The sequence below is a fragment of the Oncorhynchus tshawytscha genome, linkage group LG04, assembly GCF_018296145.1.
Source record: "Oncorhynchus tshawytscha isolate Ot180627B linkage group LG04, Otsh_v2.0, whole genome shotgun sequence".
NCBI lineage: Eukaryota > Metazoa > Chordata > Actinopteri > Salmoniformes > Salmonidae > Oncorhynchus > Oncorhynchus tshawytscha.
In genome coordinates, this window is record NC_056432.1 from 26,849,734 (window position 1) to 26,863,216 (window position 13,483).

A 13,483-nucleotide genomic window follows, 5' to 3' on the forward strand; every position below is an offset into this window, starting at 1 on the left:
GACAGAACTGAAAAAGTGTGTGTGAGCAAGGAGGCCTACAACAAACCTGACTCAGTTAAACTAGCTCTGCCAGGAAGAATGGGCCAAAATTCAGTGTATGTAAACTTCTGACCCACTGGGAATGTGATGAAAGACAGAAATAAATCACTCTATACTATTATTCTGACATTTCAAATTCTTAAAATAAAGTGGTGATCCTAACTGACCTAAGACAGGGAATTTCTACCAGGATTAAATGTCAGGAATTGTGAAAAACTGAGTTTAAATGTATTTGGCTAAGGTGTATGTAAACTTCCAACTTCAACTGTATGTATGCATGTATATATATATAAAATAAGAGCCGATCTGTGGCAACAATTACATTTGTACGGTAACTGAGCCGTGATGTTCTAATGCCAAGAGTGTAATGGCGGTATGGGGTTAGGGGTATCACGTGTTGCTTCTCCTATTGAGCATTTTACATCTTAACCATACCTAAACATTAGGCTAGTAGTAGGCTACTCTTGTTCCTCATGTCATAACACATTTTCACAACAGCTAAGTGACAGCCATTATAAACTGTCCACAAAACAAACATAAGAAAATCTAAGTATTCAACAAGGACATGAGGAAGTGACCCTCACAACACCAGTAGAGCTAATGACCTTTATTGCAGTCTGCAATAGTGCTTATTGGTAGCCTTACTAGTAAATGAGACTCAATTGATACTCTTAATGCTAACTTATTACGATCAAATGGCTCACAATTGGTATCTCGTCAATCAAGTATTCGCGTAGCCATGTGCTACAGACAGAAGAAAAAATCATTTACCTCCCAAAATAAACAAAGAATGCCACATTGACTAAATACAGTACAAACGCTGGAAATGCCGTTTATTTGAAATACTGTCTCCAATGCCCTGAGCTGACATTAACCAGTAATTCCATCCAATGATACCCACTAACACGACTCACTTAACAGTTTAGTTTGTTTCCTGCATAAAGAACTTACGCACAAAGAGAGAAAATATTGTTTCATAAAATATTTCAAGTCAGTAACCCTGTCTAGTCAATAAACCTGATACTCAGTGAACGTGCGGTTAAGAGCATTTCTTCAGTCAAACTGAAGCAAACAGATAATGCCTTTCCCATTCTCAACATACAATGGGCTATTAATAATAAAATGATCTTTTACTCAGTGCAATTTTTTTGAAAACACAGCCATGGCAAACAAACGGATGCACACAGATCCACACCGGAGTTAAAACAATTAGCGCAAATGAACTAGCTTAAACTCAGAAGCACCCGAATCCATTCCAGTCAATATCGGTTACAGTAACCCAAATACAAAAACTAATAACCATTATGATTCCACAGTGACACATACCTGAAAATACTTATTTGGACATCCAACATGCATAAAGCCTTTCTTAATGGCACATTAATATGCACTCCATCTTCAAACCCGCAGCCCACGTGAATTTAACACAGTAAGTCACATTAACTTTCACCAGTCCAAGTAATCCTTCAGTCCATAGACCAGTCCAAAACCTACAGCTTAATAGACAACAGTGATCAGACTACACCAAGTAGTGCGAAGGGATTAATGGATATCAATCAATATTTCTGTCTTCTTAATTCATACAAAAATAAACTAATTATAGTGATTATTCTTTATCTGAAGTACAAAACATCATTAAAAAAAAAAAAAAACTTGATCCAGAGGGAAAACTTAAAAATTCACAAGAAGCATAAGTCAAGACGCATGCATGGAACTGAGCAGCAGAGGTACAAATGGGTGCCACGCTTACATTTAAAAACGGACAAGTCATGCAGGTCAGCCAAGGCAGGCCTGTCTTTCTCCTGCAATTACTGCACTGGAGCCTCTGTGCTGAGCTGTATATGGTGGCACTCTAAGTGCAAGAAGGAGATTAGGCTGCAATGCCTCTGCCCACTACCGTTTACTTGGAAAAGCAATGGCTTCATACTGTAGGCTACCTCTGGAGAAGGGCACTGTGCTTACCAGACGGTTAACCCTTGTCTGTAGTCTCAGACTGGATAACTCTATATTCTACATAGTTGTCTCGAAATTACCCCCAGACCCCAACCCAGCCCACCAACTGAGTTGAGCTATTGTGTGTGTGTGTATACGTGTCTACATCAATGTTTAGAGTAAGTGTGTACTGTATGTGAAAGAGGGTGAGCAAACTTGGAAATTTGACAAATGGCCTGGGACAAAAATTGAGAGCTGTCAGCTTGCCAATTTGGTCAGTGAAGAATAGTAATGTTGTGATCTGTGTCAACAATGGAGGGGTGGGAGGGAACAACTTCCTATAAAAAGAAAAAAATGCTTGTATATATAAAAAATGCTTGTGGCACCAAAACCGTTAAATTAGCAACATATCAATATCTCAAAGACTAGTGTTAAAAAAGTGTTCCCTTTGGGATGTAGTGGACAACAGTTGCAATGTGGCAGAAGAAGTGTGGTACTGTTGGAGCCCCCTGAACAGGAAATAAGACTAAGAAAGCCATCAAAACAGAGGCGTTTTGCTGCACTTCTCCAGTTGAGATGTTGGGGACCAGAGTAGTGAGGCTAAAGTGGGATCTGGGATATGAAGGGTTCATTGAATATTTGTTACAGTTTGTCCTGAAATATATAGAGGTTGTTAGTAGTGGCCACAGCGATGATGTTGTCCTGAGGGTGCCAGGCCGTGTGGAGGATCTTCTTGTTAAAGTCCAGGCTGTCTACACTGATCTCGTCCTTCTTGCGCTTCCCACCTGTGCACACCTTGCGGGGCTTGAGCACAGAACGAGGCTTACTGCTTTCCCGAGACGCCTCCAGGGTCACATCCTGCCGGTAGCCTCGGTCAAACATCCTGAAGAAGTTGTTGTATGAGCCCGTCATCACAACACTGAGGAGGACAAGGGTGGGGAATGAAACTGAGGTAGTGGCAGACTGACAGTGGTTTCACACCAGTCTTTCAATCACAGAATCAAAACACTTATTTATCTCAGGCATATTAAGACCGTACAAAATTCAACTGTATTGTGGCGACAGGTAGCCTAGTGTTTAGAGCATTGGGCCAGTAACCGAAAGGTTTCTATTTCAAATCCCCGAGCTGATAAGGTAAAAATGTTGTTCTGCCCCTGAACAAGGCAGTTACCCCACTGTTCCTAGGCCATCATTGTAAATAAGAATATGTTCTTAACTGACTTGCCTAGTTAAATAAAAAATAAATAAAAAATAAATGTAGAGTCAGGTCTATAATAATTGGCACCCTTGATAAAGATAAGCAAAAATACTTTTAAAATAAACACTAACCTATACGGTATGCAAAAAGGGGGAAATTCAATTTTTTTATACTAATACAATAGCTCAGAGAAAGAGATATTGTTTAACAAGTAATTTTTAAAAAGTCAAAAAGATACGGGTCAAAACTATTGGCACCCATGTTTTCAGTAGTCCAACACCCTCCCCGTGAGAGGATAATGGCACAGCCTTTTCTAAAATGTTGAGATTGGAAAACATGATGGGAGGGATCTTAAACCATCATTCCATACAACATCTTTTCAGATCATTGATATACTTTGTCTGCTGCTATGGACTGCCCTCTTCAATTCAAAGTACAGATTTTCAAGTCCGGAGACAGATGGCCATTGCAAATATGTTGATTTTGTGGTCAATTAACCATTTCCACCACCATAATTTATTGTAGGTATGAGGTACTTTTCTGCATAGGCTTCTGTTTTTCAATGCCAAATAGCTCTATTTTCATGTAATCTGACCATAGCAACCGGTTCCAATCCAAGTGCCAATGCCGTTTATCAAACTGTAGGCGGAGTCACATGAAAATGCAAGGGTGAGCCTTGAGTTCTGTTGGACAGCAATAAAGGAAGCCTTTGATAAGGCCTGTGTCGCTCAGTTCAGATGAGGGGATATCCCCATGTACTGTATCTTACAGTATTTACAGCCTTTCTTCTGTAGGCCAAATGGAACATAACATTACTATGTACAACATAGTAATAAATACAACTATTACTCTTTAATGTGTCCTCAATGTCTAACATTGATCTAATGCAGGGATGGGCAACTTCAGTCCTCGGGGGCCTGATTGATTGCCCCAGCTAACACACCGGACTCCTATAAACAACTAATCATGATCTTCAGTTTAGAATGCAATTTTTTTAATCAGCTGTATCTGTTAGGGAGGGGGGGACACCACTCCAGCCCCAGAGGACTGGAGTTGCCCATCCCTGATATAATGTATCATACAGCATCAACTTCATGATCAATGTCAGACAGCTATTCATAATTCTAAACCTAACGCTAAACTTGACTCTCACCTGTCGTTTCCATTCCAGCAGCACTCAAACTTATCAAAGATGCAGTCGTTCTCATAGAGTGAGCACAGTTTACTCCTGAGGTATTCATGGACCTGTTGGGAGGAAAATGATAGTTTATCAAGACACTGAAAACAGTACATTATATTTGCACAAAAGAATACATTGGTTCAGTCTAATATAAGCATACCATCAAATGTCAAATGATAACAAATGATACAATAATCAACTGAATGTATCCTTGCTTGAAAACCATCAAATACAACAAAGGCCAATACAGGACAGGTGTACACGTAAAGGACACATGTATACACTATATCTCCCCCTACTGGAAGACTTTGAGATATATATATATATATATATATATATAAAAAACTAAAGTTTAGAGATTTGACAAGCAAATAGAATTTTGGACACAACATCCATGATGCCACCATCTCCCACCACACAGACACCAGCTGACCTGATAAGTCTCTACTGGACGGGACTCCATGTTGAGGTCCCAGATTTTGACAGACAGGTAGTCCCGGGTCATCATGTAGCGCCCACTGTGGCTGAACTTGACATCAGAGATGGAAGAGATAATCTCAGAGAAGAACGAACGATTGCTTGGATCTTCAGGCTCTTCAAACACTGAATGAGACAAGAAGTGTGCTCGCTTAGTCAGTTCATTGGCTAGATTTCTGTTCAGCACTTTGTGAAATCAGCTGATGTGAGGGCTTTATAAATACATTTGATTGATTGAGTAGTCAATGACAGGAATGGACTCTTGAAACATCTGCTTCCAAGGTCTCTGAAATTTCTGGGCTTCTCAGTACTTTTAACCTGTCTCCGAAAAACTGGGTACATGTAGTAGTCATTTCAATCAATATACCATTTTAGCCACTTTACCTAGTCGTCTCCACAGGGCACAGCATTCTTCTGTCTGAAACTAAAATCTTTGACTCCACTGTCAGATGCCACTTACGTTTGGAGTGCTGGTCACAGAGAGCTGATGCTCTCATGTCACAGAGGCGGATGGTGCCCTTGCTGCTACTGTAGACAAATGTGTTGCACTGGTTTGGATGGAACTCTGCTGCTGTAATCACCTCTGTCAGCTCCTCCATGTTGACTGGCTTGATGTCCACAATGTCTGAGGAGGTCAGTGAGGTCAAGGACAAACATAACAGCTCTGACACCAGCACAGATAAGGGGGCTCCTGAACTACCCTATCCCACAAATTACTTGAATTGTGCTTTATTGAACTGTCTCAGTGAAATTGATTACAGTACTATCCAAGACAAAGTCTACACACACACACAGACTGTTTTAAAAAAATCAGACAGCAGGAAATTGAGATGGATCAAGATCACCTTCATCAGACACTGTGTTCATCAGACAGACTGAAAGGAAAAGTGATGGTGACCAAACAGAGGATACTAAAGCTGCGGTCAGTGATCTCTAGGTTCCAGAGATTGATGCGAAGGTCATCAGCAGACAAGTAGGTCTCACAGTCACTGTTGACCGAGATGGAGTTGATGTGGTAAGTGTGTGCATTAGCAAACACCCGCCTGGGGCTGGCCTCAACCATCAGGTCCATCGGCTGAAACACTGGGACCTATGGTGAAGAAGAGATTTAGCAGGTTCTGTAGTATGAGTTGTGTGTGTATAGGATTAGGTGTATAGGGTGAGTCTACAAACTCTTAGTTGTGTCAGTTTTGAGGTCTCTGAGTGTGTAGGGTATAGGTAGTGGGTATGTGAAGGTCTACACACCCGTAGTGTTGTGACGGTAGTGGGGTCTCTGTAGCGCCCATCCTCTTCCTTGAGGTTGTACCCCTCTGGTCGCTTGTCCCGTTCACTGATTTTCCACAGCTTTATAGTTTTATCTGCAAGACAACACACATGTATGTCACACTGCTTCTGCACAAGCTAAATATTTCTGTTGATCCCTCTCCTATTCAAATCATACAAATGGGTCAAATTAACAAAACAGCTTATCTAGAGTTTCCCCATCTTCACCAGAGGAAGGGCTGGGGAGGATAAGGCTACATGCACACACTGCCCTGCTGACCATTTGTGGACAAGAGGAACTGTGCAGCGTTCTTCTGAGGCAGCCACCGGATCTTGTTGATCTTCTCCTCGATCTCAAGGCTCTTCAGGTAGTCGAACTCGGGCTCGTGGCTCTGGAAGGTGCTGTAAACATTGTACTCCCCACGGCACTGTGGCTGGTTCTTGCTCTACTCAATGACAACATGCATAACAGATTCTGAGACAAGATTCAGTCAAGTAATTGATTTTAGTGGACTGTGTTGAGCAAGATCCTTTACTTACCTCTAGCTCCTGCTGAAAGATCACAACGCGGCCCCCCTTGTCCCCAGTGGCTAGTAGCTCCCCAGAGTGATTGAATTCCACAGTGGATATGATGTCAGCTGTTACAAATAACATGACAAGTAGTAGGTTAAATTGCTTATTGCAAAATAATAGATGTATCAACATTTGTCATGTTTTGTTTTTGGGGGGTGCTCTCCATTTAGCAATGCATCTAGTGCCCAACAGTGGTGCACTGATTTCACTACAGAGCGTAATACTAGTAGCCTAAATGTGATTTTGAGAAGCTGTGGAAAGCAAGGTATAGACCTACTTAACCACACCAGAGGGAAAATGTAAAACAAACATAGCATCGGCAGCTAACCGCTTCCATCGAATTCTCATCCCGCTGCCTTTAGCTCAACAATCTCCCCCTTATGACTGAGATTGGCACAAGCCTGAGTGTAGGGTAGTGCTATCCCCAACACAACAGGAGTGCTATGGAGAAGTGCTTGACTCAGCTCCTGCCACAGCCACACACTGCCTCCCCACAGTTCCAATAGGAACAGACAAAGGGGAAAGGAAACAAGCAGAATAAACTATATTTTGCAGCAGCATGAAAACTGTTGCGTGTCCCACATTGCCACTGTCTGAGTCTTGCAGCCTTTCGCATGTCTGAAAGTCTGTTTAGATTAACTTAAAGGGACAGGCACACAGCAACCAGGTTTCCATCCAACCTTTTTATGTGAGTAAAGTACACGTCAGGAAAAAGTGACAGGCCTGATGGAAACTGCAAATTTGTTGGAAAATGTTCCAAATGTCGACAACACACTAGACAAGATAGGACTTTTGTGTGTCTGTAAATGTAATTATGAGAGAAACGGCAGTGGAAACACTTATGCACAAATGTCGACATAACTAACATATCGAAGCAAACTTTTGAGTCACGTGATGATATATTGTGTTGTCCTCCCATTGCGAATTGGGAAAGCATGCAGTTTATTAGGCTACAGATTAAATAAACAACGAACTTCACAGGGTGGTGAAAGTACACTGAGATCAGCTTGATGCTCCTTTCCAATAAATATTGAGGGTCTTATTCTGGTGACATGAGGATCGATGATTGGCTGTTTGACAAATAAAAACGCTTTCTCTTTTGTCTATTATAATCTCATCACATAGGTTAAACCCGAATGAATCTGTGAACGTAGAGCACATGTGCCAAGGCCGAGTGGTCACATTTGCTATACAATGCACCTTTTGTGTGACAAAACCATCAGTAGAGTTGAAGATGCGATGTAAACCAATTGAACTTGAACTTTTTAAACAGGTACATGGTAATTTAACCGTAAATGTTATACAGTTGAAGTCAGAAGTTTACATACACTTACGTTGGAGTCATTAAAACTCGTTTTTCAACCACTCCACAAATTTCTTGTTAACAAACTATAGTTTTGGCAAGTTGGTTAGGACATCTACTTTGTGCATGACAAGTAATTTTTCCAACAATTGTTTAGACAGATTATTTCACTTATAATTCACTGTATCACAATTCCAATGGGTCAGAAGTTTACATATACTAAGTTGACTGTGCCTTTAAACAGCCTGGGGAAAAAAATAAAACATGTCATGGCTTTAGAAGCTTCTGATAGGCTAATTGACATCATTGTAGACCTCCACAAGTCTAGTTCATCCTTGGTAGCAATTTACAAACGCCTGAAGGTACCACGTTCGTCTGTACAAACAATAGTACGCAAGTATAAACACCATGGGACCATGCAGCCGTCATACCACTCAGAAAGGAGATGCGTCCTGTCTCCTAGAAATTAACGTACTTTGGTGCAAAAAGTGCAAATCAATCCCAGAACAGCAGCAAAGGACCTTGTGAAGGTGCTGGAGGAAACAGGTACGAAAGTATCTATATCCACAGTAAAACGGGTCCTATAGCGACATCACCTGAAAGGCTGCTCAGCAAGGAAGAAGCCACTGCTCCAAAACCGCCATAAAAAAGCCAGACTACGGTTTGCAACTGCACATGGGGACAAAGATCATACATTTTGGAGAAATGTCCTCTGGTTTGATGAAACAAAATAAAACTGTTTGGCCATAATGACCATCGTTAGGGGGAGGCTTGCAAGCCGAAGAACACCATCCCAACCGTGAAGCACAGGGGTGGCAGCATCATGTTGTTAGGGTGCTTTGCTGCAGGAGGGACTTGTGCACTTCACAAAATAGATGCCATTGTTTGGAAGGGAAATTATGTGTATATATTGAAGCAACATCTCAAGACATCAGTCAGCAAGTTAAAGCTTGATCGCAAACAAATGGACAATGACCCCAAGCATACTTCTAAAGTTGTGGCAAAATGGCTTAAGGACAACAAATTCAAGCTACTGGAATGGCCATCACAAAGCCCTGACCTCAATCCTATAGAGAATTGGTGGGCAGAACTGAAAAGCAAGAAGGCCTACGAACCGGACTCAGTTACACCAGCTCTGTCAGGAGGAATGGGCCAAAATTCACCCAACTTATTGTGGGAAGCTTGTGGAAGGCTACCCAAAACATTTGACCCAAGATAAACAATTTAAAGGCAATGCTACCAAATGCTAATTGAGTGTATGTAATTTTCTGACCCACTGGGAATGTGATGAAAGAAATAAAAGCTGAAATAAATCACCCTCTACTATTATTCTGACATTTCACATTCTTAAAATAAAAAAGTGGGGATCCTAAGTGACCTAAGACAGAGAATTTTTACTAGGATTAAAAGTCAGGAAGTGTGAAAAACTGAGTTTAAATGTACCTGGCTAAGGGGTATGTAAACTTCCGACTTCAACTGTATTTAGGTGCACTATATCATTACGCACAGCCTTTATCCACAACAAGTACATTTGATGGAAACATCTCTGGAAAATGCTCATATTGTTTTTATGCATATTTTTAAAATTTCACATGAAAATCTGTTGCCAACTGGATGGAAACCTAGCTACAGACATACACAGATCCCTATATCTTATGTGCAACTAAGCACACCGTCTATGCAGACTAAACCCAATTAGGCTACTAGCGCTCAAATTAAAAAGCAAAAGTGCCAGTGTTCCCAGTATCTTAATGAGTTTAAGTGGAAAAATACAACAGTTAACATGGGCTCTTTACCAATGCTTTACTAACCTGCATCATGAGATGAAGAAGGCTACAGACCAAAACTGCATGGCATGACAGACTATAGCTCCGTCATGAGAATCACCCAACATCATCTTACCTTTCGTTTTGGGTCACTGACCATTTCCAGACAATCAATTATGCACCATCACATCTGATCGCAAAATTAACATGTCCCTTTATTATTTGACATGTTTGGTGGGTAACGTAAAACTTCAATTAAACAGTCTCAAAAAACCACCTGTCCCTTTTAATAGCCGGGCAAAGGCACACATTTCAGCAAATAAACCTTGTGTCTAAATTAATTGTTTACAAGGTTAACATGAATAGATTACCAGGTTTAAAGTTTGATGTGTTACATTAAATAATTCAATAATGACTTTTTTTAAATTATGGAAATTATCAGTTTTTTTAATCACGTGTAAGAAAGTGCTAGACATTGGCTGATAACAGCAAGTTACTGTTAACTGGCAAGCACAAAAACAGTCAACAACGTCAAAATAGGCATACTAAGACTCAATGACTGTGACACTGTGTGTACATGATAACACAGTGCAGGCAATGAATAGATTGATTAACATGCTTGAAGTGAATGCAGGAACTAGCTATGCCAATGAGCAAACGTCTGTATGCATTAATAGATGCCTGGCTCAAATAGAAGCCTGTCTCTAATAAGCGCTTGTTGTGTTCCGTGATTTTAATTGAAGTTATGGTATGATGTTTTGAGAGGAGAGGAGAATGAAAGTGAGTCGGTGGCTGTCGTTGCTAACTGCACACTACATCAACTAGCTAGTTAGCAGTCTAGAGTCTGAATCATCAGTCATACCTTCAGCCACATCGTCATCAATCGCTCCTTTGACTTGAGAGAAACACCACTGCACATCATTGCCTCCGCCGCCAGCTCCTAGGACCGCACAAACAGCAATGCTTTGAAAATCAAAAGCTGCATCATCGTGGTTCTGATGTCAAAGATAATATGAATCTTATTGATCAGCATGCTTTGTTTATAATCTTCTGACTACTGTAGCTACTTTCCATAAAACATCAAGAGAACTATTGAGCAAAATAGACATCCTTGCTTGCTAACGTTAGCTCCAACACAGAGTGGAAGTGATAACACAGATATAAAGTTAGGTAACATTAGCTATCTAAATGTCGATGGTAGAGTTAGCTAGCTAACCTAGCCGAAGCCTCCACTATCGCTGGACAACAAATGCAGAGTAACGTTTACACTCCCAACTCGTAGACGCACTACGCTAACCGTAGCTAGCTAGATTATCTCTAAATATCAAGAAAGCGGACAATCTAACGTTACATCAAAACGATGTGTAGATTTTATGGGCGATTAACTTGACCATTTTATTTATGCGTCATAGTTAGCTAACGACAGTAGCCTGCTAGTTAACTTTACCTGCCATGGTGGAGAGGGAATCTCTGTCGAGGAGGGCTTGCCTTGGTTGGGGCCCTTGCTTATCTTTCCAGTTTACCGTGCTAGGGTGTGTACAAGCAGAATCTCGATGAGTGCAGGTGAATCGTAAAGCTACAGAGTGTGTGGCTTTCCCCCTACTATTCTTCAACTTCTCATGTCACTTATCTTGCTTAGCAGTGCTTTGACAATCAGCAACTCTCCCTTGGAACACCTTGCAAAGCCTCTTGTTTAGCTGGCTGCTTGCTTGCAAAATTTCCCCCTCCCTGCTTCTACTTTCAAAATGGCGCAACCTAGTCCTGCATTGACGTCAGTGAGAGACAGACTTCTTCTTCTTGTGAATTTCCGGTAGAGCGATACGAACCTTGTTTCAGCAGGATGTTGTAGCTTTTCCTTATGTCATGCCTTATTGGAATGGATTTATTGATAATATCTGTTGGAAAAAAGTTTGGATGTTGCCACACATACCTACTTGTTAACAAAATTAAGGAATTTCATTTAAAATGATCCATAAATATTAACCACTATATGAAGAAGTTTAAGGAAAACATCAACTCAAATTGCTCCTTTTGTAATGACCACCCAGAAACAGTGCTGCATCTTTTTTGGCATTGTATTCATGTAAGAAAACTGTGGCAAGACATCAGTAGATTTATAACTGAACACATTTAGGAAGATTTTACACGATTGTGGAGAGATGTACAGCTTGGATTCTTTACATACGATAGAAATAAGATGAAACGTTTTTATGTAATTCATTTAATTATTCTTTTGGACAAATTTCATATACACAAATGTAAATTTACAAACAACAAAACGCATTTTCTTACCCTACAAAAATAAATTGAACTGTATTTTAAGACAGTTAAATACTCTACTAACAAAAAAGCTGTTAGAATTGTCAGTGTATGTATGTCCCTTAAGGTCCTTGTGTAAATGTAATGTGATATTGTGCCCCCTAGCTCGATTGTCCATTGTATATAATATATATATATCTACTGTTGTTCCCTCGTGTACTTTCTGTATTGATTTGTTTTTAATAAAAAATCTAATCATTTCTTTAAAAAAAAAATACGTATAGGGTCTGTCGAATCACACCACATTGTGCATGTGCAGGCCCTCCGATATAAAGTTGTTTATGACACACACAAAAAATTGTGAATTTCCGGTAGACTAGATGTTTTTTTTTGGCATATTGCTTCCTTTCTCAGTTCGGAATGGGCATTCCACATTGTGACAAAAGAAAAAAATTAAGGGAAAACCTTAAATTGCACCACCATCTCACCCTGCACCTAATATACATTTACATTTCAGCCATTTAGCAGACACACTTATCCAGAGCAAACAGGGTGCCTTGCCTTGCTCAAGGAAACATCACCAGATTTTCCACCTACCTGCCATCCTATACACTAGCCCCCAAACCCACCACCCCATCCCACAACACAGTTGACACAGTGCACTCTCTATCCCAACTGCAAACTCCCTCTGACTATGCCCTCCTGCAATATCTCACATTGTGGAATCTCTTACACACTGCTGCAACATGTCTGAATCCTTAGCACCTAAAGCAGTGAAGCAGGTTCAGAACATAAGCCCTCACAGAATAGCAAAACACACTACAGGTTGAGCCCCTACCCGCTTGACTCGAAGCGCCTACTTCCTCTGGGAGGCTGTTACACAAAAAATCTAAACAATTCCACTTCGCAAAACTATCAAATATGTAACCATTCCCAGTTGGTCCTATACCCAGCTTGAAACAATGTATGGGTCGGCCGAAAAGCAGGAATCGCCTCTTTCCAAAAATCTCACTCCTACTGATCCAAAATCAATTGCTGATAATGGGCCTCTGTAAGCCTGCGTAGATATTTCCTTAATTATCAGCCATTTCCAGCTACAATAATCCTTTACAACATCAACAATGTCTACACTGTATTTCTGATCAATTTGCTGTCATTTCAATGGACAAAAAAAAAGCTTTTCTTTTCCAAGCTTTGAACATTAATGTATATTACTGTCACGCCCTGACCATAGTTTGCTTTGTATGTTTCTATGTTTTGTTTGGTCAGGGTGTGATCTGAGTGGGCATTCTATGTTGGATGTCTAGTTTGTCTGTTTCTATGTTTGGCCTGATATGGTTCTCAATCAGAGGCAGGTGTTAGTCGTTGTCTCTGATTGGGAACCATATTTAGGTAGCCTGTTTTGTCATTGTGGGCGATTGTCTATGTTAGTTGCTTGTGTCAGCACAGTACTTATTATAGCTTCACAGTCGTTATTCGTGTATAGTTTGTTC

At 40.5% G+C, this 13,483-nt stretch overlaps 1 protein-coding gene across 1 annotated transcript; it reads right to left on the bottom strand.

The window, feature by feature from the left end:
- Positions 1-631: 631 nt before the first annotated feature.
- On the bottom strand, positions 632-11,545 carry LOC112248440 (serine/threonine-protein phosphatase 2A 55 kDa regulatory subunit B alpha isoform). The gene is made up of 10 exons (XM_024417467.2): positions 11,179-11,545; positions 10,594-10,671; positions 6,630-6,727; positions 6,370-6,535; positions 6,072-6,184; positions 5,739-5,916; positions 5,287-5,451; positions 4,783-4,952; positions 4,323-4,414; positions 632-2,890 (listed from the first exon to the last, which is right to left on the bottom strand). The coding sequence occupies exons 1-10, from the start codon at positions 11,183-11,185 to the stop codon at positions 2,614-2,616; spliced, it is 1,344 nt and encodes a 447-aa protein (XP_024273235.1). The 5' UTR covers positions 11,186-11,545; the 3' UTR covers positions 632-2,613.
- Between the last annotated feature and the right edge of the window lie 1,938 nt (positions 11,546-13,483).